Source organism: Pongo abelii, chromosome 20 (assembly GCF_028885655.2).
Source record: "Pongo abelii isolate AG06213 chromosome 20, NHGRI_mPonAbe1-v2.0_pri, whole genome shotgun sequence".
Classification (NCBI taxonomy): Eukaryota; Metazoa; Chordata; class Mammalia; order Primates; family Hominidae; genus Pongo; species Pongo abelii.
In genome coordinates, this window is record NC_072005.2 from 46406672 (window position 1) to 46432346 (window position 25675).

Below are 25675 nucleotides of genomic sequence, written 5' to 3' on the forward strand. Positions count from 1 at the left end.
CTTCCCTTTACTCGGTCCCCAAAGCTCTCCTTTCTGCCCTTGCCCTACCAAACCCTCCCCTCCACAATTGCCCCTCTCACTGTGCCCCTCTCCGGCTGTCCTGGCCGGGTCCCCAGCCTGGCTCTGGCCCAAGCTTGGCCCCGCTCCCGCTTCCCTCTACCCCCGCCTCCCTGCGTCGCTTCTCCCGGGACTGTCTGCCCCAGTCCCAGCCGCCTGGTCTGTGCCCACAGACGTGGACGAGTGCCACCGCGTGCCGCCGCCGTGTGACCTCGGGCGCTGCGAGAACACGCCAGGCAGCTTCCTGTGCGTGTGCCCTGCTGGGTACCAGGCTGCACCGCACGGAGCCAGCTGCCAGGGTGAGGGCCTGGGAGGGTCAGCTGGGAAGGGGTGTGAGGGGTTGGGTAGAGCGCAGTGATGAGGGCCAGAGGGAATGAACAACAGGGCAAAGCGAGCTGATTGATGGGAGACAGAGGCCAGGCTCTGGAGCAGATGTGTGGCCTGATGGCAGTAGAGAGAAACCTGGGATGGAGAGGCCAAGTGATGGGAAACAGAAAGGCTGAGTCATGGAAGATGGAGAAGCAGAGTGAGGAGGGATGGAAATGTCAGTAATCGGGTAAGGGGAGCAGAGTTATGGAGGACAGGGGAGAAGGAGGCCTTCTCATGGGGACTACAGAGACAGAACCAGCCAGGCAGCTTAGTAGGGATTGGTGGAAGATGCAGAGTCAGATGATGGTGACAAAGAGGAATAGTGATGGGGTCACGGGGACAGAATGTTGGAGGGTGGAAAGCCAAAGTGACAGAGGTCAGGGAGGCAGAGGGGAGCAAGTGACCCCGGGCCCCCTGCCCTGTGCAGATGTGGATGAATGCACCCAGAGCCCGGGCCTGTGTGGCCGAGGGGCCTGCAAGAACCTGCCTGGCTCTTTTCGCTGTGTTTGCCCGGCTGGCTTCCGGGGCTCGGCGTGTGAAGAGGATGTGGATGAGTGTGCCCAGGAGCCGCCGCCCTGCGGGCCCGGCCGCTGTGACAACACGGCAGGCTCCTTTCACTGTGCCTGCCCTGCTGGCTTCCGCTCCCGAGGGCCCGGGGCCCCCTGCCAAGGTGAGGGTGCTGAGCCCAGCCCTACTCCATCACTGTTTGCTGTGGACACTGCAGAGAGATTATTGAGGGGCAGAGAGGCGGAGTGTTGGGGCTCAGGGTTGGAGAACAGGGGCTGAGGGATGGGGGGGCCTCACTCCAGAGTCTTCTCTCCTTTCAACAAAATAAGATAGTCCTCCCCACCCCTCTTCCCTTTTTGAAAGATACTTTTGTGCTTATGGGAACCCTGAGGAGGGGGTCACCTGAGGCAGGGCAGGCAACATGATGTTGATGCCTTAGCTCCACCTTAGTAGCTGGAGAGACCATTGAATGGGGACACGAGGAAGGCGTCTGTCTTCCTGGGAAGAGGGAGCAGCCTGAGGCAAGTCCAGAAGGCTGGCTCAAGACTGGAATGCTGGGGTGGGTGGTGATGGCCATGGGGATGGATTCAGGCCCCTTCCTCAGCCTCATTGGTCCCCTCTGCCCCAGATGTGGACGAGTGTGCCCGAAGCCCCCCACCCTGCACCTATGGCCGGTGTGAGAACACAGAAGGCAGCTTCCAGTGTGTCTGCCCCGTGGGCTTCCAACCCAACGCTGCTGGCTCCGAGTGCGAGGGTGAGGCCAGGGAGGGAGGGAGGAGTGTGGATGGGTGAGGCGGGCGTTGGACCACTGCTTCAAGGCCACCCTCTCCCCTGCCCCCCAGATGTGGATGAGTGTGAGAACCACCTGGCATGCCCTGGGCAGGAGTGTGTGAACTCGCCTGGCTCCTTCCAGTGCAGGGCCTGTCCTTCTGGCCACCACCTGCACCGTGGCAGATGCACTGGTGAGACCAGGCCCTGGCTGTGACCTTGGGCCTGCATCATGTCCCCCGACCCTTGACCCAGATCACAACTATGACCTGGCCCATAACCTCCTGACCTGGACCTCAGTCCCTCAGTCCCCAGAGCCTGTGACTCCTGACCCTGACCTGGACCACAACTCTTGACCCTGAATGTGACTCCTGAGACCCAACTTGACAGTAACATTTGACCCTAACCATCACCCTTGATGATAGTCCCTGTCCATACCCTGATAGCAATTGTGACCCTGGTGACCTGGCCCTGAGTGTGACCTATAACTCCTGAATTTGACTGTGAAATTTGACCCTAATCATAACCACTAACCATAGCACTGACCATAACCTTGACTGTGTGACTCTTGATCCTGTTTCTTTCACAGCCCCTGCCGCTTCTCAGAATCCCTTCTCTGGAACCTGGTTGGGTTCATAATCCCTGACCCTGGCCCCTGACTTGAGGCAGAATTCTGGACCCTGACTATAACTTCTGATCCTAACTGGATTCAGATTCCAGTCACTAACTCTGAACCATGGCTCAGCCGAATCCCATCCAATGATCCTAGTTTATAATACTTGACTGGTCCCTTGCCCTAGTGCATTTCTGATCCCTGTCTAAGCTAGAGTCCCCTCTCCTGACTCCAAAATCCTGGTACAGGTAGTTCCTAGAAACCTAGACCCACAGGGCTTGCAACCATGGTCACCGGAACCCGGGAACCTTGGTCAGCCCTACCCACCTCTGCCATAGAGCCCTCCCCCAGCCTCCAACTCATGAGACTTCCCACCACCTCCCCCAGACCCCCTACTCCAAGGGGATTGGTCGGGTGTGTCCTGAGACTGGACCCTTTCTGAACACCCCCACCCCCCACAGATGTGGACGAATGCAGTTCGGGTGCCCCTCCCTGTGGTCCCCACGGCCACTGCACTAACACCGAAGGCTCCTTCCGCTGCAGCTGCGCGCCAGGCTACCGGGCGCCGTCGGGTCGGCCCGGGCCCTGCGCAGGTGAGCAGCATAGGGACCCGCCAGAGAGTCTGGGAGTAGGGCCTGGGTTCCAGGGCAAAGCCGGCTGGAAAGGTGGAGGCGGGACCAAGGCGCTGTGGGGAGGAGCTTAGAAACCCGGCATTGGTGGGGGCGGGGTTACTGCGATGTGGGCGGAGCTTGTGTCTGGGAGGCTGGGTCCCGTGACTCCGCCCAATCTCTCGTGTACCCTAGACGTGAACGAGTGCCTGGAGGGCGATTTCTGCTTCCCTCACGGCGAGTGCCTCAACACTGACGGCTCCTTTGCCTGTACTTGTGCCCCCGGCTACCGACCCGGACCCCGCGGAGCCTCTTGCCTCGGTTCGTACCCAGGCTGATCCTGGCCCCGGAAAGGGTGGGCTTAGGGCAGGAAAAGGCGGGACGGGGAGAAGAGGGCGAAAAGGGGAAAACAAGTTTTTAGCCGGGGTCTTCCAGCAGGATCGGGGCAGCGGGTGGGAGTCTCGAGGCAGTGAGGGGGGGCGGGGCGTGGAGAGGAAAGGGCGGAGTCTGGGTATTTGGACCGTGATTGTAAAGAAGCTGTTCCAACCCCGTCGGGGGGCGGCGTTTGCAGAGAGGGAAGTAGCGTGAGGCAGGTTGGGGAAGGCGTGAAAGGCCTAGGAGCACCGAGGGGCGGTGGAGGGGTGTGGCCTGGAATGTTAGGCGGAGCGGGAGGTGGGCCGGGCTTTCGGACGCCCTGTCCCGCAGACGTTGACGAGTGCAGCGAGGAGGACCTTTGCCAGAGCGGCATCTGTACCAACACCGACGGCTCCTTCGAGTGCGTCTGTCCTCCGGGACACCGCGCCGGCCCGGACCTCGCCTCCTGCCTCGGTGAGAGGCCCCGCCCCGGCCTGATCCCGCCTCCCTCTGACTCCCCGACTCGCCGATTGGCCTCCCACCTCTGTCTTTCCTCCTCCGCTTCTCCCCTCCCCTTACCTCTTTCCCCCGCCTCCTCTCCTAGCCTCCCCATCTCTCCTCTACCCCAATCTTCCCCTACCCTCTCCTCTGCTTGCCCGGCCTCCCCCTTCTGACTCTTCTCTCCCCTCCTTGTATCCCCCATCTTGCCTCCCTGCTTCCCACATCCGACCACCCAACCTCTCTCCTCAGACGTGGACGAATGTCGCGAGCGAGGCCCAGCCCTGTGCGGGTCGCAGCGCTGTGAGAACTCTCCCGGGTCCTACCGCTGTGTGCGGGACTGCGATCCTGGGTACCACGCGGGCCCCGAGGGCACTTGTGACGGTGAGCCTGCCTCCACCCGCCTTCGCTAGCGCTTGCAACGGGGTGCTGGAGGCTGCTCCCTTGGGGACCGAGGAGGGGCGCCCTGCTTCCCAGACTTAGGGGGAGGGAAAGAACACCCTCCCACCGTATCTCTGTAGTGGAAATAAGCCGCCACCGTGTCCATGTATTTTCTTGTGTCAGGATCACGGCCAAGCCTCCCTTCTACCCGCAGTCCATTCCCCCTCTGCAGCTGAAGCCCGGTCCACATTTTAGGCTACGCCCCCAGTAAGACACCTCCCCAAAACTGTTAGGCCCCGCCCCTTCCAATCGGCCTCTGGATTAAAACCCCCTCTTTAGGCCCCTTCTCTTCCTAACAGAACTTTGGACGCACCCTTTCCCCGCCCTCCACCAGTCCTACTTCCAGCCTTCCCTCCAAAGAGGCCCAATCCCGGCGGCCCTAGGCCCCATCCTTTTCCAATGAGAAATTCCCAAGGTGAAATTCTCCTAGCATTGGCCCCCGCCCGTTTAAGCTCTGCCCTTCCTCGGTCTCTCTAGACTGGGCTTTCCATTCGCTCACATGGCTCCAGTCTCTCGGAACACTTAGGCCCTCCCTTCCTATCTTTGCTCCTCCCACAGACCCGCCCCTTGCCTTTTCTCACTTTCCAGGCCTTCCCTCCCGCCCCGCTCTTTCACCCCTCCCGGGTCAGGCTCCAGCGAGGCAGGAGGGTGGGGCTAATCTTCCATACAGTATATATGTTTTTTTGTCGGGGGATGATGGTGTGTAAGTCCGCATCTTGTGGAACACATGAAACAAAACATCTGTGGGCTGCCGTTGACTCTGCTAGACCTCTGACTCATGGAAGTCTAGCTTCATAAGATCTCATTCATTAATTCCACAAGAATTCACTAAGCACCTACTCTATGCCAGCGTCTGGAAAAGGTAATAAGAGCAACAGGAAATAAGTCATATAAAAACCCCTGCCTTCCTGGAGTTATTGTGGGGTAATAAATATGTAAATAAATTCAAGATTTATACAACAGGCCAGGAGCTGTGGCTCATGCCTGTAATCCCAGCACTTTGGGAGGCCAAGGCGGATGGATCACGAGGTCAGGAGATCGAGACTAGCCTGGCCAACATGGTGAAACCCCGTCTCTACTAAAAATACAAAAATTAGCTGGGCGTGGTGGCATGCGCCTTTAGTCCCAGCTACTCAGGAGACTGAGGCAGAAGAATCGCTTGAACCTGGGAGGCGGAGGTGGCAGTTGAGCCGAGATCGTGCCACTGCACTCCAGCCTGGGCTACAGAGTGAGACTGTCTCAAAAAAAAATTTATACAACAAAAAACTGGGGGGCACCTTACTATGTGTTGGGCACTGGAGATGTAGCAAGGAACAAAACAGACACAAATCCCTGCTATTGTAGAGTTTGCATTCTAGAGAGGCGACATTTGGCATACCAATAAATACATACGTATAAGGTCAGGTTTAGGAAGGAAAACAAAGCAGGACAAATGGGACAGAGATGACAGAGCAGTGGAGGGAGGAGTGCTAGGAGGGCTTGACCTAGACACCAGACAGAAGCGAGGGAGGCAGCCATGCAGAGAGCTGAGGGGAGACTGTTCCTGGCAGAGGGAAGAGCCAGTGCAAAGGCCCTGAGGCAGGACCATGCTTTTGAGAAATGGCAGTGAGGACTTGAGAGTTATCAACTATGCTAGGTGTGGTGGCACATGCTTGTAATACCAGCTACTCAGGAGGCTAAGGTGGGAGAATTGCCTGAACCCAGGAGGTTGAAGCTCCAGTGAGCCATGATCCTGTCACTGCACTCCAGCCTGAGCAACAGAGCAAGACTCCATTTTTTAAAAAAAAAAAGGCCGGATGTGGTGGCTCATGCCTGTAATCCCAGCACTTTGGAAGGCTGAGGCAGATAGATCGCCTGAGGTCAGGAGTTCAAGACCAGCCTGGCCAATATGATGAAACCCCATGTCTACTAAAAAAAAAAAAAAAAAAAAAAAAAGTAGTGGCTGGGCGTGGTGGCTCACACCTGTAATCCTAGGACTTGAGGAGGCCGAGGTGGGCAGATCACTTGAGGTCAGGAGTTCGAGACCATTCTGGTCAACATGGTGAAATCTCATTTCTACTAAAAATACGAAAATTAGCTGGGCATGATGGTGCATGCCTGTAGTCCCAGCTGCTCTAGAAGCTGAGGCAGAATTGCTTGAACCCAGGAGGCAAAGGTTGCAGTGAGCCGAGATTGAGCCACTGCACTCCAGCCTGAGTGAAAGAGCGAGACTCTGCCTCAAAGAAAAAACAAAGTGTTCAACATTGTTGATCTTTAGAAGCTCAGGCTCCTAGAATACCAGATTGCTAAAGACTTCTTAGTCTTGGACACCGGAAGTGGTGTTAGAACTTCTGAGTTCAGGCCTTTGACTCCCCTTTCATCTCCTCCACACTCTGCAGATGTGGATGAGTGCCAAGAATATGGTCCCGAGATTTGTGGAGCTCAGCGTTGTGAGAACACCCCTGGCTCCTACCGCTGCACACCGGCCTGTGACCCTGGCTATCAGCCCACGCCAGGGGGCGGATGCCAGGGTGGGTGTCCATCAGGCATCGGGTGAGATGTGGAGATGGTAGAAGGTCCAGAAATGGCCTGACTGTCTGGTGGTTGCAGATGTGGACGAATGCCGGAACCGGTCCTTCTGCGGTGCCCATGCCGTGTGCCAGAACCTGCCCGGCTCCTTCCAGTGCCTCTGTGACCAGGGTTACGAGGGGGCACGGGATGGGCGTCACTGCGTGGGTACGGGACTTCAGGAGGTGGATGGGACCAAAGTGGGTGGGGGAGGTTGGTCAGGCCCTGTCCCTCCCTATATATCTGAACAAATGGGAACTTTCGGGTTGTGGAATTTAGACTTTGGAATATAAGATCATCTTCATGCCAGGCACTGTGGCTCACGCCTGTAATCCCAGTACTTTGGGAGGCCGAGGCAGGTAGATCACTTGAAGTCAGGAGTTTGAAACCAGCCTGGCCAACAATGGTGAAACCTCGTCTCTACTAAAAACACAAAAATTAGCCGGATCTGGTGGCGCATGCCTGTAATCCCAGCTACTTAGGAAGCTGAGGCACAAGAATTGCCTGAACCCGAGAGGTGGAGGTTGCAGTGAGCCAAGATTGTGCCATTGCACTCCAGCCTGGGTGACAGAGTGAGACCCTGTCTCAAAAAAAAAAAAAAAAAAAAATCATCTCAGAACTGTTGTAGTGGCTGGTGACAGAAACCTGACTTAATCAGGTTTTATTTTTGTGTGCATGCTTTTAAAAATGTATAAAGTATAAATGTATAAAGTGCTAATCTTAAGTGTTCATAAACATTAATCTTTCCTAACATTTTATAAGGAAAATTTCTAAACACAAAGCAAATTGAGAGAATCATAGAATGAATACCTACCTACTCATGGTCTAGATTATATTATCATTTTATTACACTTGCTTCCTCACATATCTATCCATTAATCCATCTAATTTTGTGGACAGAGTTAAAAGTAAATTGCAGGCACCAGTCCGCTTCCCCATAAATTCTTCAATATGCATATCACTAACCAGAGTTCAATATGTGTTTACCAATATATTCTTCTCTTCTCTCTCTCTTTTTTTTTTTTTTTTTTAACTTTGAGGTGGGGTCTTGCTCTGTTGCCCAGGCTGGAGTGTGGTTGTTTGATCATAACTTACTGCAGCCTCTAACTCCTGGGCTCAAGCCATCCTCCCTCCAGAAATGAGTTTCCGAGTAGCTGGTACCACAAGCACATGCAACCATGCCCAGCTAATGTTTTTAATTTTTGTAGAGATGAGTTTTTTTTTTTTTTTTGGAGATGGAGTTTTGCTCTAGTTATCCAGGCTGGAGTGCAATGGCATGATCTCGGCTCACTGCAACCTCTACCTCCTGGGTTCAAGCGATTCTCCTGCCTCAGCCTCCCAAGTAGCTGAGATTACAGGCGCCCACCACTATGCCCAGCTAATTTTTTGTACTTTGAGTAGAGACGGAGTTTTGCCATGTTGGCCAGGCTAGTCTTGAACTCCTGACCTCAGGTGATCCACCCACCTTGGCCTCCTAAAGTGCTAGGATTACAGGCATGAGCCACCACGCTTGGCCTGTAGAGATGAATTCTTGCTCTGTTGCCCAGGCTGGTCTCAAACTCCTGGCTTTAAGCAACCCTCCTTCCTTGGCCTCCGAAAGCACTGGGATTACAGGCATGAGCCATTGTACCCTACAGATATTTTCATTCAACGTTCAATTTATATACAGTGAAATGCAGGAATCTTAATTATACATTCTGTAAATTTTCACAAATGCCAACACAACAGGTTTTATTTCTTTAAAGGGAATTAAAACTATAAAGTCCTGGGATATATTTGAACTCTAGGCATAACTGGATCCAGGAATTTTAACAAGGCTATTTCTATCTTCTCTGAGTTCTGCTTTCTTCTATTGCATGATTTTCAGGCAGATTATTTTTCACAATGATGAAGGTGGCCCTAGAACATCTGGGCTAACATCCCCAGTTGGCAACCCTAGAGCTAAAAATGGAGGTTTTCAATATTTCTAGCAAAAGTGCCAGGCCTGGCTTTGACTGACCCAGCATGATCACTGCCTGTGTCTGAACCAGAGAAATGCCACCATCTGTTTGGTCATTCCTGGAACTTGTGCCCACCTCTCAGAGTAGATATAGCCTTACTCAAAGCACAGGATTGAAAATAGAGGAGCACAGGGTTCCCAAGGGAAATTCAAGGTTTCTCACTAGAAGAAAAACAGATGACGGGGTCTGGGCCATTAAATATACCCGTTATATTTGAAAGCTCAGACTTTTGGACCTTTGGAATCATAGAAGCTTATAACCACTGAGTCCCTCTCCCCTGTTGTCTCCTGCTTACAGATGTGAATGAGTGTGAAACACTACAGGGTGTATGTGGAGCTGCCCTGTGTGAAAATGTCGAAGGCTCCTTCCTCTGTGTCTGCCCCAACAGCCCGGAGGAGTTTGACCCCATGACTGGACGCTGTGTTCCCCCACGAACTTCTGCTGGTAAGACTGATGTGTCTATTTAACTGATGGCAGCTGGCCCTATGGGAAAATCATGTGGTCTAATCATTCCTGATGTGGACAGCTACCATCAGTTAAATACTGTTGTTTTAAACATCAACAAAAGACACATAAGTTAACATGGGTAGTGAGACTGTGTCAGAAGAATTAGATCCTAGTCCTGACTCTACCAGATTCTGTCATTCAACAAATGTTCACAGGGCATGCACTGTGTTCAGGCCATCTTCTGGGCACTGAGAACATAGTAGTGACCAGAAGGGATCACTGTCTGTCCAGTGGGGCAGACAGAGATATCACCAGATAGTGACAACCCAGAGAAATCAACAAGACTGTGATGGGGAAAGCCCAGGGGGGTTTTGGAGGAGGCTCCTGGCCCAGCATGAGAAGAGGGTTAGGGAGTTCTTCCTGTAGGAGAGGACATCTGAACTGAGAGCTGCAGGATGAGTAGAAACGAGCCAGGCCCGATGCGTGAGGAGGGCATTCTGGGCAGAGGACACAGCAAGGGCAAAGGCCTGGCAAAGCCAGAGAGCATCTGGCATGTGAGAAGAACTGAAACAGGTTCAACATGGCATGATTTAGAGAGAGGAAGGGGTGGGGAGAGATGGGGCCAGGGAAAGAGTCAGGTGCCCGATCACACTGACTTATCACAGTAAGAGAGCACTGCGGTACCATGGAAGGGGTTTCGGCGTTTTTTTGGAAATTTTTTAAAAAATATTTTTCTTTTAAGACAGGGTCGTACCTTCACCCAGGCTGGAGTGCAGTGGCGCGATCTCAGCTCACTGCAACCTCCACCTCCTGTGCTCAAGGAATCCTCCAACCTCAGCCTGCTGAGTAACTGGGACTACAGGCACATACCACTACCACAGCTAATTTTTGTATTTTTTGTAGAGATGTGGTTTTGTCGTGTTGCCCAGGCTGCAGTTTTTTGTTGTTTTTTTTTTTTAATTTTTAAATGTTACATATTTAGGCTAGGATTGGTGGCTCAAGCCTGTAATCCCAGCTCTTTGGGAGGCCAAGGTGGGAGGATCACCCGAGGTCAGGAGTTCGAGACCAGCATGGCCAACATGGCAAAACCCTGTCTCTACTAAAAATACAAAAATTAGCTGGGTGTGGTGGTGCACGCCTGTAATCCCAGCTACTCGAAAGGCTGAGGCAGGAAAATCGCTTGAATCCAGGAGGCGGAGGTTGTGGGATTGCGCCACTGCACTCCAGCCTGGGTGATAGAGGGAGACTCCGTCTCAAAAAAAAAAAAAAAAAAAAAAAGCTATGTATTTATTTATTATTTATTTATTTATTTTTAATAATTTCCATCTTTACTTTAGATTCAGGGGATACATGTGCAGGCTTGTTACCTGGGTATATTTCGTGATGCTGAGCTTTGGGATACAAATGATCCCGTCACCCAGATAGTAAGCGTAGTACCCAACAGCCAGTTTTTCTTTTTTTTTTCTTTGAGATGGAGTTTTGCTCTTGCCCAGGCTGGAGTGCAGTGGCGCGATCTCAGCTCACTGTAACCTCCACCTCCCTGGTTCAAGTGATTCTCCTGCCTCAGCCTCCTGAGTAGCTCGGATTACAGGTGTCCGCCACCACGCCCGGCTAATTTTTTGTATTTTTAGTACAGACGGGGTTTCATCATATTGGCCAGGCTGGTCTCGAACTCCTGACCTCAGGTCATCCGCCTGCCTTGGCCTCCCAAAGTGCAGGGATTACAGGCGTGAGCCACCATGCTCAGCCCAACAGCCAGTTTTTCGACTCTTGTACCTCTGTCCCTCCCCCATCTAGTGGTCCCCAGCAACTATTGTGGGCATCTTTACATCCATGAGTACCCACTGTTTAGCTCTCACTTGTAAGTGAGAGCATGTGGTATTTGGTCTTCTGTTCCTGCATTAATTTGCTTAGGATAATAGCCTCCAGCTGCATCCATGTTGCTGCTAAGGACATGATTTCATTGTATTTCACCGCTGTGTAGTATTCATGGAAGGGTTCTAAGCAGGAAAGATAGAATCAGATTTTGAAACCTCCCTCTGGCCGCCATGTGAGGGTGATTGAAGCGGGTGATATGGAGGCTGCGAGCTCAGGGAACAGGCTGGGGCAGGGGCCTGGACAGGAGAGGACAGGGCTGGACCAAGGCAGGGACTGTGGAAGGGGAGGAAAAGGTGGTGGGAGAAAAACCCAAGAGGCCGTGTGGACAAGCTGTGGATGTCTGGGTGGGGAAGCTGTGTCCAAGACAAGGCATAGGTTTTTTGTTTATTTGTTTTGTGACAGTCTCACTCTGTCGCCCAGGCTGGAGTGCAGTGGTGTGATCTCAGCTCACTGCAACCTCTGCCTCCTGGGTTCAAGCGATTCTCCTGCCTCAGCCTCCCAAGTAGCTGGGATTACAGGCATCTGCCACCATGCCCGGCTAATTTTTTGTATTTTTAGTAGAGACTGGGTTTCACCATGTTGGTCAGGCTGGTCTCAAACTCCTGACCTCAAGTAATCCGACCGCCTCGGCCTCCTGAAGTGCTGGGAGTACAGGCAGGAGCCACTGCACCTGGCGACAAATTGTAGGTTTTGAGATGAAGACTCAGCCAGTTTGGGACACACTGGATAAGAGACCCAGAGAGGCATCTGGGAAGCTAGGGAAGTTCCCTCACCACCCACCCGAGCTGTTAGCTGCGGTGACGGGAAAGTGTGAGGTGGGGAGGCAAGAGATGCAGAAATGACAGAAGGTGACAGTGGGAGAAAGAGAAAAAGTGACAGAGGAGTGTGAGAGGTGTGGAGTCTGGTTCTGCCACTGATGGCTGCCACCCTCTGTTTCCCCATCTATGCCGGCCTCAGTTTCCCCATCTATGATAGTGGCGGGGCTGGGGGTTCAGCCCACACTGGGCTAAAGCTCCTTGTCTCCCCAGGCATGTTCCCAGGCTCGCAGCCCCAGGCACCTGCCAGCCCCGTTCTGCCGGCCAGGCCACCTCCGCCACCCCCGCCCCGCCGACCCAGCACATCTAGGCAGGGCCCTGTGGGGAGCGGGCGCCGGGAGTGCTACTTTGACACAGCGGCCCCAGATGCATGTGACAACATCCTGGCTCGGAATGTGACGTGGCAGGAGTGCTGCTGTACTGTGGGTGAGGGCTGGGGCAGCAGCTGCCGCATCCAGCAGTGCCCGGGCACTGAGACAGGTGGGCATGGGCTGATGGGGACACAGGGCTGAGGGCTTGGATGGAAATACTGGGTGGGGTGTGGGCCTGGGACAGGGGACACTTTTGGACAGGGCCTTGAGGTACTAGTACTGTCAGGGCAAGGGCGAGCTGTCAGGCAGGTGGGCATGGGCAGGCATAAGGCTGAGAGGTGGGCACTAACAGGCACAGGGCCAGAGTGACTTTTGTGACAAGTGGGCACGAGCAGGTCAGGGCTGGGGCTGGGGCTCTGGTGTCCTGGCTCAGGCTTGTCTCTGTGTGTAGCTGAGTACCAGTCATTGTGCCCTCACGGCCGGGGCTACCTGGCGCCCAGCGGAGACCTGAGCCTCCGGAGAGGTGAGGCCAGCCTTTGACCCTCCACCCCACTCAGCTCTGAGGCCCAGCTCTGTCTCTTCCTGTTTTCTTTACCTGTCTCTCACCCTTTCTGTTTCTCTGTATCTGTCTCCCCCACCCCACCCATACTCTGTCTCTTTCTTTCTTTTCTTTCTTTTTCTTTTCTTAAGATAGAGTTTTGCCCTTGTTGCCCAGGCTGGAGAGCAATGGCGAGACCTTGGCTCACTGCAACCTTTGTTCAAGCGATTCTCCTGCCTCAGCCTCTGGTGTAGCTGGCTACAGACACCAGCCACCACGCCTGGCTAATTTTTTTGTATTTTTAGTAGAGACAGGGTTTCACCATGTTGGCCAGATTGGTCTCGAACTCCTGACCTCAAGTGATCCGCCCACCTTGGCCTCCTAAAGTGCTGGGATTTCAGGCATGAGCCACCGCTCCTGGCCTCTCCATCTTTCTTTCCCTGTCTCTACTTCTTAGTCTCTATCACCACCTCTGTCTCTGTCTTCCCTGGTCATGCCCTCACACACTCCACCTATCCAGCCTGCCCCCATCTCTCTCTCTGTTTTTCCCACAGACGTGGACGAATGTCAGCTCTTCCGAGACCAGGTGTGCAAGAATGGCGTGTGCGTGAACACGGCCCCGGGCTACTCGTGCTATTGCAGCAACGGCTACTACTACCACACACAGCGGCTGGAGTGCATCGGTACAAGCCCCACCTCCCCCAACCCCCGGGCAACTCTCTCCAACCCCTAGCCATGCCAGCTTCCCTCTGGAATGTGGCCCCCAGCAGAGGGAAGTCTTTTCTGGAGTCTAGACTCCATCCATCACACTGCCAATGTGCTGGGAAGAGAAATGAGAAAGGGTGGGGAGAGTTGAAGGGGATGCCTCTTAATCATCCTCTCCCTAGATAATGACGAGTGCGCCGATGAGGAGCCGGCCTGTGAGGGCGGCCGCTGTGTCAACACTGTGGGCTCTTATCACTGCACCTGCGAGCCCCCACTGGTGCTGGATGGCTCGCAGCGCCGCTGCGTCTCCAACGAGAGCCAGAGCCTCGGTAACCCCGCCCCCAAATCCGCTATGCGACGGCCACGCCCTACAAAGGCCACGCCCCATGCTCCTGGCTCGACCACACCCCACTGAGCCCCCACTCAGTCTCTGTCCCACTGTCTGTCTCTCTGAGGCGAGCTGGCTAGGTGGTTAAAAGCAAAAGTTTTAGAGGCAACCTTTGCATGTTGCCTCTTTGACTCCAGGTTCCTTTCTGCACACTGGGTGAATAGCCGCTACCTTATAGGGTGGCTGTGAGGAATTTTATTTTATTTAATTAATTTATTTATTTATTTTTGAGACGGAGTTTCGCTCTTGTTGCCCAGGCTGGAGTGCAATGGCGCCATCTCAGCTCACCGCAACCTCCGCCTCCGGAGTTCAAGCGATTCTCCTGCCTCAGCCTCCCGAGTAGCTGGGATTACAGGCATGTGCCACCACGCCCAGCTAATTTTGTATTTTTTTCTTTAGTAGAGACAGGGTTTCTCCATGTTGGTCAGGCTGGTCTCGAACTCCCGACCTCAGGTGATCCGCCTGCCTCGGCCTCCCAAAGTGCTGGGATTACAGGCGTAAGCCACTGCGCCTGGCTGAGGAATTTTATTTCATTTTATTTTTATTTTTTATTTTTTTAATTTTATTATTTATTTTTTACTAAGTGCCACATGAGTGCTACCTGTTATTATTTATCTGCATCTCTAGGTCTCTGTCTCTTTCTAGCTGTTTGTGGATTTCTGTCTTTTGAGTTTTCTCTGAATTTCTGACACCCTCTGGATCTTTGTTTTCAGGTCTCTTTCTCCTGCCTCTGTATCTTTGTTTTCCTGTTTTGAGTCTTTGACCCTTTGGATGTGTTTCTCTCTCTCTGGGTCTTTTTTCTCCCTTTTCATTTCTGACTATTTTCCTATCTCTAGGCCCCTGACAACTTCTGCTGAAGCTCTGTCTCTTGAACACTCTCTTTGTTGCTGTTTGTTTTCATTTTTGAGATAAGATCTCGCTCTGTCGCCCAAGCTGGAGTACAGTGGCACAATCACAGCTCACTGCAGCTTCGACCTCTCATGCCCAAATGATCCTCCCACCTCAGCCTTGCAGTAGCTTGGGAGTACAGGAGCCCGCCACCATGCCTGGCTAATTTTTGTATACATATTTTTTTTGTAAAGATGGGTTTTCGCCATGTTGCCCAGGCTGGTCTTGAACTCCTGGGCTCAAGCAACCCCCCCACCTCAGCCTCCCAAAGTACTGGGATTACAGGCTCCAACACACTCTCTCTGTGCTTCTTGCCACCTCTCTTTTTGCCCACTGTCCCAACCACTCTTCTCTCATTTCCTGCGCCTTCAGTACTTACCCCCAGACAGTGAGATGTCAGACAATGCTCAGAGAAGCAAAGCAACTGCCCCTAGGTCACACAGCCCTCCAGAGGCCAGACTTGGGTAGGCCCCTCTCAGGCCCTACCTCCCAGTCATTGGACACCTTCTTCTGCCCTCTCCTCCTATATGATAGTCTCGTTGTTCCTCAATCCAGAACCCTGGAGCGACCTCAGAGAACTTCCGGAGTTAGATCACAGCTGATGAGAAGGATTTGCTGATAGGCAGAGGGTGGCTGGGCTGCTCAGCAGGGGAAGGGTCCAGCCCCTGGGAGGACCTGAGTGCCAGGCCCACTCTGACACATGCTGTCTCCACCTGCAGATGACAATATGGGAGTGTGCTGGCAGGAAGTGGGGGCTGACCTCGTGTGCAGCCACCCTCGGCTGGACCGTCAGGCCACCTACACAGAGTGCTGCTGCCTGTATGGAGAGGCCTGGGGCATGGACTGCGCCCTCTGCCCTGCCCAGGACTCAGGTGCTGGCCCTGGCCTAGGCTGAACTCAGAGGCCTTGCCCCATGGGCTCCAAATCTAGGCCCTCAGATCCCCAGTCGCAGAACCCCCAGACTCTACCCAAACTCTGTCCCCTAGACCAACCCCCATGTCGCAGCCCATCCCAAAATCTTGGTCCCAGAGTCACACTCCAAAGACTTCCATATCTCAGCCACAGACATCCCAAGGCCTGACCCAGCAGATCCCATAGTACCAGACCCACAGGCCCCTGAGGTCTGGTCTCTCATACGCTCAGCTCCTGGTCTCTAGAACCGCAAGACACAGCCTATGAGATGTCCTCCTCTAAATCCTGGGCCCTTAGACCTGAAATACCAGTTGCTCAGACCTCACCATCCTGGCCCCAGGCCCCCTGGTCACAGCCCCACAGACCTCCAAGTCCCATTGCCTTAGACACCCTCCAAGTCCCATTGCCTTAGACACCACATCCGGGTGCCTAAGACCCCAACACACAGCCCCAGAGATTCCCAAGTCTTGGTTTCTACAACCTCTGAGTCCCTCAGTCCTCAGCCCTTAGGAACCCAGTTCCAAAGCCCCAGTCTTGGGTCCTCAGACCTCCAGGTCCCAGTGCCTCAGACCGTCTCCCATGCATCCTGCCCCCTCAGGTCCCCAGCAGCAATCCCTGGGATTCCCCAGTCCTGGTCCACAGAACACCCTCATCTAATTTCTTCAGGTCCCTAGTCCCAGCTCCCATGGGTCCCTCCAATTCTAGCCTCTCAGACCCTGATTCTTAGCAGCCTTCATTACCCTTGATCTCAGCACATCGGAATCCCAGTCTCAGCCTTCAGATTCTCAGTGCTGGCTCCAGAAACCCTGGGACCACCCAGGACCCTCCCCATCCACTCCTCTGCCTCCTCTCCCAAGGGGGGTATGTGAGTGGTGGGTGTGGGGGCCAGCAGGGGCTGATTGTTTGCCTTGGCTCCTGTTCCCAGATGACTTCGAGGCCCTGTGCAATGTGCTACGTCCCCCTGCATATAGCCCACCGCGACCAGGTGGCTTTGGACTCCCCTACGAGTACGGCCCAGACTTAGGTCCACCTTACCAGGGCCTCCCGTATGGGCCTGAGTTGTACCCACCACCCGTGCTACCCTACGACCCCTACCCACCGCCACCTGGGCCCTTCGCCCGCCGGGAGGCTCCTTATGGGGCACCCCGCTTCGACATGCCAGACTTTGAGGACGATGGTGGCCCCTATGGTGAATCTGAGGCTCCTGCGCCACCTGGCCCGGGCACCCGCTGGCCCTATAGGTCCCGGGACACCCGCCGCTCCTTCCCAGAGCCGGAGGAGCCTCCTGAAGGTGGAAGCTATGCTGGTGAGCACTGCCAGCCGATGATGAGACTGAGATGAGGGGTGAGGGGTGAGGTGTGCACAGTGAGAGGAGAGAGGGAAACAGAAGGTGGGAGGAGAGGTGGGACACAGGTGCAACTGGAGACAGCTACAGAGAGGGACAGAGAAGTGTCTGTAGCCCGGCAAAGAAAGAGAACGCGGCAGAGGGAAAGCTGGCGAGAGAACGAGGTAAGCTTACTGGCCCCGCAGCGCCCGCCACAGCCCTGGAGCGGGATGGACAGTTTACAGCAAGAAAGATGGAGCCAAGGACGCGCACCCACCGTGGTGGGTAAGGGGCAAAGGCAGGGACCTCGAGTCATAGGGTTCCCGCATTTCCCACAGGTTCCCTGGCTGAGCCCTATGAGGAGCTGGAGGCGGAGGAGTGCGGGATCCTGGACGGCTGCACCAACGGCCGCTGCGTGCGCGTCCCCGAAGGCTTCACCTGCCGTTGCTTCGACGGCTACCGCCTGGACATGACCCGCATGGCCTGCGTTGGTGAGGGCGGGCCTGGGGCCAGCATGCGCAGGGAGAGGCGAGGCTTGTCCAGGGAGGGTGGAAGCCCTGACTAGGGGGTGCTGGTCAGGGACGGGAAAGGACCTCACCACAGGGGACAGGCCAACCCAAAGGGGAGGAGTAATTCTTGCACCTGGGTGGGGCTTGACTGAAGAAGGCGGAGTCAGGGTGCCAGCAGGGTAGGGCTTGACCACGGGGCTGGAGCCGGGCCTTGAAGCAGGATAGAGGGATAGAATAGTGCTGGTGTGACTTGCAGTGCTACCTTGGGCAATCTGCAGGACCTCTTTGGAGAGCCTCAGTCTTCCCACCTGTAAAATGGGAATGTTAATCAAGTCTGCCTAATTTGGATGGCAGTAAGGACAAGTGATTAAAATCAAGAACATAGCCGGGCGCGGCGGCTCACGCCTGTAATCCCAGCACTTTGGGAGGCCGAGGCGGGCGGATCATGAGGTCAGGAGTTTGAGACCAGCCTGGCCAATATGGTGAAACTCCGTCTCTAAAAATACAAAATTAGCCGGGTGTGGTGGTGCATGCCTGTAATCCAAGCTACTCGGGAGGAACCCAGGAGGCAGAGGTTGTGGTGAGCCAAGATCGCTCCATTGCACTCCAGCCTGGGCAATAAGAGCAAAACTCCGTCTCAACAAACAAACAAAACTCAAGGAGCTCACATAGACCTCAGGCTCAGTCCAGCAACTTGCTGTGTGACGCTGGACAGGTCACTGTCCCTTACCTAATTTTTCTCATCTGAAAAATGGCTACAGTCAAAGATCCCATTTCATAGAATTGTGAATATTATTAACACTGATTTACAATAACATTGAGACTCATGTGCAAATGGAGGCACATGCGTAAAACAAATTACAGTACCTACCTAATAGGGGTATTAGAAGGACAAAGTTAATACTTGTAATGTGCTTAAAACAATGCATGAACATTTATTGTTGTTGACACCATCATCAGTATTATTTTCTTCTTTTTTTTTTCTTGGAGACAGAGACTCACTCTGTCGCCCAGGCTGGAGTGCAGTGGCCTGATCTCGGCTCTCAGCAACCTCCGCCTCCCAGGTTCAAGCGATTCTCATGCCTCAACCTCTGGAGTAGCTGGGATTACAGGCGCCTGCCACCACGCCTGGCTAATTTTTGTATTCTTAGTAGAGACAGGGTCTCACCATGTTGGCCAGGTTCGTCTCGAACTCCGGCCTCAAGTGATCCACCCGCCTCCGCGCCCGGCCACTATTATTTTCTTAACAAAATCCTAGTACCGTATGGGCCACCATATCCATCTTACAGAACACGAAACTGAAGCACAGAGAGGTTAAGCCACCTGGCCGGGCTCACACAGTTAGCAGATGGCAGAGGCCAGATTGGACTCCAAACCGCTCAGCATCTGTGCTCCTCTGTTCCAAGAACTTAAGGGGCCGAGGAGGCGAGCTTCTGGGGCCCAGCCTTCAGCAGCGATCCTTGTCCCCCCTCCACAGACATCAACGAGTGTGATGAGGCCGAGGCTGCCTCCCCGCTGTGCGTCAACGCGCGCTGTCTCAACACGGATGGCTCCTTCCGCTGCATCTGCCGCCCGGGATTCGCACCCACGCACCAGCCGCACCACTGTGCGCCCGCACGGCCCCGGGCCTGAGCCCTGGCACCCGCTGGCCGCCCACCCGCGCCTGCCACTCGGGGCCCCTGCCGCGCATCCTGCAGCCCGCTTATGCGTATGTGCACGGGGCTGCCCGCCTGGACCTGGAGAAGGGACCTACGGACGCCTGGAAGCCGCGACGCCCTGCACTGCCCCCGCCTCCCCAAGCGCCTCCCACTGATGTCGTGGTCCCAGGCCTAGCACAGGGGCCCCTTCACATGCCCTCTCCCTTTTATAAAATTTTCCATTAAAAACCACCTATTTTGTATCTTTTGCCTCCTCCTGTCTATTTCTCCAAGTCTACCTCCAGTTTGTGTTTTGAGTCACTAAATGACATTCCCTTCCCTGCTGACCCCTAGTTTCGTCTGTCTCTCTGCCTCTCTTGGTCTCTGTCTTCCTTCTCTGTCTCTGTCGTTCTATCTCATCTCTGTCTCTCTGTCTCTTTCTGATTTGTTTTCTCTGCCTAACCTCTACATCCTGTCTTTTCATCTCTGTTTCTGCATGCGTCTTTCTCTTTTCCCTTCTCTTTGGTTCTCTCTTTAATCTCGAGAGCAATCTTGCCTCTGGATTTTTTTTTTTTTTTTTTTTTTTTTGAGATGGAGTCTCACTCTGTCACCCAGGCTGGAGTGCACTGGCACCATCTCCATTCACTGCAAACTCCGCCTCCCAGTTTCAAGCGATTCTCCTGCTTTAGCCTCCCAAGGAGCCAGGATTACAGGCGCACACCACCACACCTGGCTAATTTTTGTATTTTTAGTAGAGATGGAGTTTCGCCATGTTGGCCAGGCTGGTCTCAAACTCCTGGCCTCAAGTGATCCACTCACCTTGGCCTCCCAAAGTGCTGGGATTACAGATGTGAGCCACCATGCCCAGCTTTTATTTTTTAGAGATGAGGTCTCCCTATGTTGCCCAGTCTGGTCTCAAATTCCTGGGCTCAAATGATCTTCCCACCTCGGCCTCCCAAAGTGCTGAGATTATAGATGTGAGCCACGGTGCCTGGCCTAGAAGTCTTAAGCTATCCTGGAACAAGTGGGGCAAGAGTAGGGAGCAGGAGTCCCTGGAGGGCCAAACCCAGACCTGAAGTTCCAGCTAGGAGTTGGCTGTGGATGGAGTATGGAGCAGCAGTCCTGACAGCTGGAGGCAGGAATGAGCTCTGTGTGTGATGGTCGAGGGCCCAGCACGGACCTCCTCCATGTGCCCTGTCTACTTACTGGCCGTGTTCCTAGTCCAGAATCCTCCTCCCTAAAAAACAAGAACGGCCTAGATCAGCATAAACTTAGGGCAGGAGTAGGGGTCGGGGATCGTGGGTGATCAACTTGGCACTGGGCCAAGCTGGAAAAAAAAAAAGTTAAAAAACTGTACCTCAGCCAGGCGCGATGGCTCACACATGTAATCCCAGCACTTTGGGAGGCCCAGGCAGGCGGATCACGAGGTCAAGAGACCGAGACCATCCTGGCCAACATGGTGAAACCTGATCTCTACTAAAAATACAAAAATTAGCCGGGCATGGTGGCGTGCAACTGTAATTCCAGCTATTCAGGAGGCTGAGATAGGAGAATCGCTTGAACCCAGGAGGCAGAGGTTGCAGTGAGCTGAGATGACGCCACTGCACTCCAGCCTGGCGACAGAGCGAGACTGCATCTCAAAAACAAAAACCCACAAAACTGTACCTGTCATTCTTCATCCACCAGTCAATTCTTGTGTCCCCAGGGTTTCAAACTCACATGCTGCAAAGACCAGACCCAGAAAGTTAGCAGGAAGCAGGGAAAATTGAGGCACACATTACATTCTGCCTAAGGCTTGGGTAGAGACTAGGAAGGGGAATTTTCCCCATTGTTAATACTTTTTTTGGCCTGACGGGGTGGCTCACAATTGTAATCCCAGCACTTTGGGAGGCCAAGGCAGGATGATCACTTGAGCTCAGGAGTTTGAGACCAGCCTGGCAACATAGTGAGACCCCAACTCTACAAAAAAGTAGCTGGGTGTGGTGGTACATTCCTGTAGTCCCAACTACTTGGGAGGCTGAGGTGGGATGATTGCTTGAGCCCGGGAGGTCAAGGCTGCAGTGAGCTGCGATCGTGCCTCTGCATTCCAGCCTGGGTGACAAAGGCATACCTTGTCTCCAAAAAAGTTTTTTTTTTAATGTATATTTTTAATAACTACCTGATATTGTTTGGCTGTGTCCCCACCGAAATCTCATCTCAAATTGTAATCAGAATTGTAATCCCCATGTGTCCAGGGAGGGACCTGGTGGGAGGTGATTGGATCCTGGGGGTGGTTTCCCCCATGCTGTTATCGTGATAGTGAGTGAGTTCTCACAAGATCTGATGGTTTTATAAGGGGCTCTTCTCCCTTGGCTCTCTCTCTCTCTCCTGCCGCCTTGTGAAGAAGTTGCCTGCTTCCCCTTTGCCTTCTGCCATGATTGTAAGTTTCTGAGGCCTCCCTAGCCATGCAGAACTGTGAGTCAAGTAAACTTCTTTCCTTTATAAATTACCCAGTCTTGGGTAGTATCTTTATAGCAGAGTAAGAATGGACCAACAGGGCCGGGCACGGTGGCTCATGCCTGTAATCCCAGCACTTTGGGAGGCTGAAACAGGTGGATGACCTGAGGTCTGGAGTTCGAGACCAGCCTGGCCAACACGGTGAAACCCCATCTCTACTAAAAATACAAAAATTAGCAGGACATGGTGGTGGATGCCTGTAATACCACCTACTCGGGAGGCTGAGGCAGGAGAATCGCTTGAACCCAGGAGCCGGAGGTTGCAGTGAGCCGAGATTGTGTCACTGCACTCCAGCCTGGGTGACAGAGCAAGACTCTGTCTAAAAAAAAAACCACAAAAACAAACAAACAAAAAAGGACTAATATAGTATCCTATGGGGCCTGTTTGGCCTGTGAGGCTCCAGTTTTAATCCTCTAGGCACTGCTGAAATTGCATAAATTGCAGATTGGAGGCTGCTTCTTGACCTGATCTCCAGCCCACCCGCTGAGTGTCAGGAGGGGTCACATCCTCAGCAGCCTCCTGTGCTATATCGGGGAATCATACTAAGAGTGCCTACTCTGCAGGATTGGTGGTGGTGGTGGTTAAATGAATTGTCATATATGTGCTTAGAATGTCACCTGGTACAGAGCAAGGGCTCAGTCATTGTTGCCGTAACCCTGGGACTCCCAGGAAATGCTGAGCTCTGTGGCTGGGCAGATAGTAAGGTCTTGTTCTTTTCTGTTTTCCTTTCCTTCTTCCTTTTCTTTTCTTTTTTTTTTTTTTTGACATAGGGTCTTGCTCTGTTGCCCAGGCTGGAGTGCAGTGGTGCCACCATGGCTCACTGCAGCGTCAACCTCCCAGGCTCAAGTGATCCTCCCACCTCAGCCTCTCAATTAGCTGGGACTGCAGGCATGTGCCACCATGCTCAGCTAATTTTTTAATTTTTATGTTTTGTAGAGAGGGGACCTTACTGTGTTGCACAAGCTGATCTCAAACTCCTGGGCTAAAGTGATTCTCCTGCACTTTGGCCTGCCAAAGTGCTGGGATTACATGTATGACCTATGGCACCCGGCCTGGCTAGGTCTCCTTCTTCACCAATTCTCCCTCCCAGGGTGGAGGAGGAGGCCAGACCCCATCCCCTTAAACAGGACACTGAGAAGCACCTAACACAGGGCCTTGGTGGGGAGGAGTGTCAGACAAGGAGTGGCTCAAGGCTCCACAAAGGGGTTACAGTTGCACAAAACTGTCTGTACCAAAAATCATTGAATTATACACTACACACGGGTGACTTGTGTGGTATGTGAATCATAACTCAATAAAGCCCTTCTTTAAAGACCCTGACTCTACAAAGGGTTTCAGGAAGTTACCCTCCAGCTGGTACAGGGAACCCGACCCAAACACTAATTCCTCAGTCATTCATTCAACAAATATTTTCCTGCTTTGCAATAAGTGAATTCGAGGAACACAAACTTTAACCCAGCCTTGAGGGGTGGGTAGAGAGGGCTCCTGGAGGAGGAGATGTTGGAGCTGAGAGTTGATCACTGTAGGGAAATGAGCAAGATGAAAGTGGTGCAGGTGCCTATAATCCCAGCTACTCCGGAGGCTGAGGCAGGAGAATCTCTTGAACCCGGGAGGCAGAGGTTGCAGTGAGCCAGGATTGCACTGCTGCACTCTAGCCTGGGCAACAGAGTGAGACTCTGTCAGAAAGAAAGAAAGAAAGCAAGAAAGAAAGAAAGAGAGAGAGGAAGGAAGGAAAGAAAAAAGAAAGAAAGAAAGAAGAAAGAAAAGGAAAGAAAGAAAGGAAGAAAGAAAGAAAGAAGGAAAAGAAAGGAAAGAAAATAAATAAAGAGAAAGAGGTGGAGAACCATGTTCCAGGTGGAGGGGACAGTGCTTCGAAGGCCTAGAAGTAAGAAAGCAAGTATCTGTTAGATGTCTTTCCTTTGGTATCTAAGGCCTGTATTGAACAACAATGGTGACAATCTTGGTGCCTGAGAAATCCCAGGCCCCTGCCTTCATGGGGGACACCAACACATCACCACACGTGAGAGCCTGTGCTGTACGGGGCAGGCACAGTCAGGGGTCAGGCTGGGGTGGGGGAAGATCAGAGGGCATGCGTGCCCAGAGAAGACACTTGATCCAGTCTGAGAAATGATCAGGGAAGACTTTCTGGAGAAAGAGACAGAGCTCTGAACAGTCTCTGTTTGGAAGTCTAGATCCCTTTGAGAATTTGTCGAAAGCTCATTCACAGAAGAAAAACTCACACAAACAAAGGTTGCAGGCAATTTCCAAGTATTCTCATCCTTCCTCGGAATCTTCTGTGGGTATCCCATTCCCACCCCCGCCCCCACAACCACCTTGCTGCATAAATGTCCCAGGAATTGCGACAGGGCTGGCCGACAGTGCTGGAAAACTGCAACCGAATTTCAGCATCCTGGGAGTGGGATCTTTCTTCTGAGATCTCACCCGCCGCCGGGCCTGGAGGGTGTGCCCCATGGATCTAATTGTTATCCTGCCTGCATCCCCTGCACTAACCCCCAGACCTGGCGTTGGAGCTTCTGGCGCTGGCCGGGACCGACGCGTTCTCCTCTGGAATGTTCAGAGGGAGGTAGTCCGGGCGGTCCCCGCGCTCGCCAGACAAGCAACGCAGCGCCCCCCGATGGCTACCGCGCGCCGGCGCAGCCCAAGCCGGCTGCGCGCCCTAGTGGCCGATGCCGGTAAAGTCTTCAGCGAGCCCTGAGCTCCTTTTGCTAGCCAGCCCTTGGTTTTGCAGGCTGGGGTCATCGTCGTTGTCATCGTTGTCATCACCATCATCATCATCATCATCATCATCATCATCATCATCATCATCATCATCATCATCAATAGCTAGTAGGCTGAGCGTGGTGGCCCACACCTGTAATCCTAGCACTTTGGGAGGCCTAGGCGGGTGGATCACTTGAGGCCAGAAGTTCGAGACCAGCCTGGTCTCGACCAACATGGTGAAACCCCATCTCTACAAAACAGTACAAAAAATCAACCGGGTGTGGTGGTGGGCACCTGTAATTCCAGCTACTCGGAAGGCTGAGGCATGAGAATAGATTGAACCTGGGAGGCGGAGGTTACAGTGAACTGAGATCCAACCACTGCACTCCAGCCTGGGCAACAGAGTGAGACTCTGTCTCAAAAAAAAAAAAAAAAAAAAAAGCTATGATCATCCAGGCAGTGATTCATGCCTGTAACCACAGGGCTTTGGGAGGCCAAGGCAGGAGGATCTCTTGAGGCCACGAGTTCTAGACTAACCTGGGCGACAGAGCAAGAGCTGTCTCTACAAAACAAAACAAAATGCTATAGGCCAGACGCAGTAGCTCACACCTATAATCCCAGTACTTTGGGAGGCTAAGGCAGGCAGATCACCTGAGGTCAGGAGTTCGAGACCAGCCTGGCCAACATGGTGAAACCCCATCTCTACACTTTGAAAACCACTACTTTAATGTCTCTCCTACAGGGAGAGCTGCCTCCTTCACTATCAGCTCATTTGGTTCACATGTTGACCCTACTGGAAGACTCCAGACCTGGCCAATGAGAGAATCCCTTTCCTTCAGCCTTTGCAACTGGCTCAGGGACAGGTATGTCCCTGAAGCCAGACTGATGAGCATTGGCTCTGGAACTACTGCTGATTGTTGAAGAAGGGGCTTCCTAGACATACTGTGCTGAAAGGGCATAGGCTTGGAGCACTGGGGTCTTACATGGGAGAAGAGCTGGCCTGAAAATGCAGCCAACTCGAGGGGAAACAGGGCTGGGAGAGGAACAGAGAGATTGGTGCCTGGCGCACGTCATCTGCACCTCTGTCTCACCCTTCTCCAGAACATTTCAGGAATGTGACATTTTCTTTGCATCTTACATCGAATTTGTCAGCAAATTCTGTCAGCTCTAGTTAGAAAAGGTGTCCCATTCTGTGTTGGAGGAAAAGCGATGCTATCTATCAGGACATTACTGGGTCAGTTGACAGAACTGGAATACAAACAGTCAATTAGAAAAATTCATGTACTAATATTAAATTTACTAAAGTTGATCACCATATTGTGGTCATGTAAGAGAACATCCCTA

At 53.1% G+C, this 25675-nt stretch overlaps 1 protein-coding gene and 1 long non-coding RNA gene across 30 annotated transcripts in view; one reads left to right on the plus strand and one right to left on the minus strand.

Annotated features, from left to right (window-relative positions):
- Positions 1 to 19377, plus strand: part of LTBP4 (latent transforming growth factor beta binding protein 4) — a 32523-nt gene extending 13146 nt beyond the window's left edge. For 6 of the 28 annotated variants that reach the window (XM_024236526.3, XM_063720088.1, XM_054540433.2 and 3 more), the window contains 19 exons: positions 231 to 356; positions 854 to 1096; positions 1562 to 1687; positions 1776 to 1895; positions 2776 to 2907; positions 3118 to 3243; positions 3628 to 3750; positions 4027 to 4158; positions 6594 to 6725; positions 6805 to 6930; positions 9060 to 9206; positions 12116 to 12382; positions 12665 to 12736; positions 13306 to 13434; positions 13639 to 13785; positions 15452 to 15604; positions 16570 to 16950; positions 17307 to 17459; positions 18955 to 19377. In XM_024236526.3, the coding sequence (XP_024092294.3) occupies positions 231 to 356; positions 854 to 1096; positions 1562 to 1687; positions 1776 to 1895; positions 2776 to 2907; positions 3118 to 3243; positions 3628 to 3750; positions 4027 to 4158; positions 6594 to 6725; positions 6805 to 6930; positions 9060 to 9206; positions 12116 to 12382; positions 12665 to 12736; positions 13306 to 13434; positions 13639 to 13785; positions 15452 to 15604; positions 16570 to 16950; positions 17307 to 17459; positions 18955 to 19109 (2990 nt within the window). In that variant the 3' untranslated portion in view covers positions 19110 to 19377. The remainder of the gene's footprint in view (positions 1 to 230; positions 357 to 853; positions 1097 to 1561; positions 1688 to 1775; positions 1896 to 2775; positions 2908 to 3117; positions 3244 to 3627; positions 3751 to 4026; positions 4159 to 6593; positions 6726 to 6804; positions 6931 to 9059; positions 9207 to 12115; positions 12383 to 12664; positions 12737 to 13305; positions 13435 to 13638; positions 13786 to 15451; positions 15605 to 16569; positions 16951 to 17306; positions 17460 to 18954) is intronic. The other 22 variants (XM_063720093.1, XM_063720102.1, XM_054540439.2 and 19 more) reach the window with 9 other exon arrangements.
- The window catches only part of LOC129051978 (uncharacterized), a 30376-nt gene continuing 16028 nt past the window's right edge, over positions 11328 to 25675 (minus strand). The window contains exons 3-5 of one of the 2 annotated variants that reach the window (XR_008516599.2): positions 20780 to 20836; positions 17611 to 17785; positions 11328 to 11757 (exon numbers count right to left, since the gene is read on the minus strand). This is a non-coding gene — a long non-coding RNA (uncharacterized LOC129051978). The remainder of the gene's footprint in view (positions 11758 to 17610; positions 17786 to 20779; positions 20837 to 25675) is intronic. The other variant, XR_008516600.2, reaches the window with a different exon arrangement.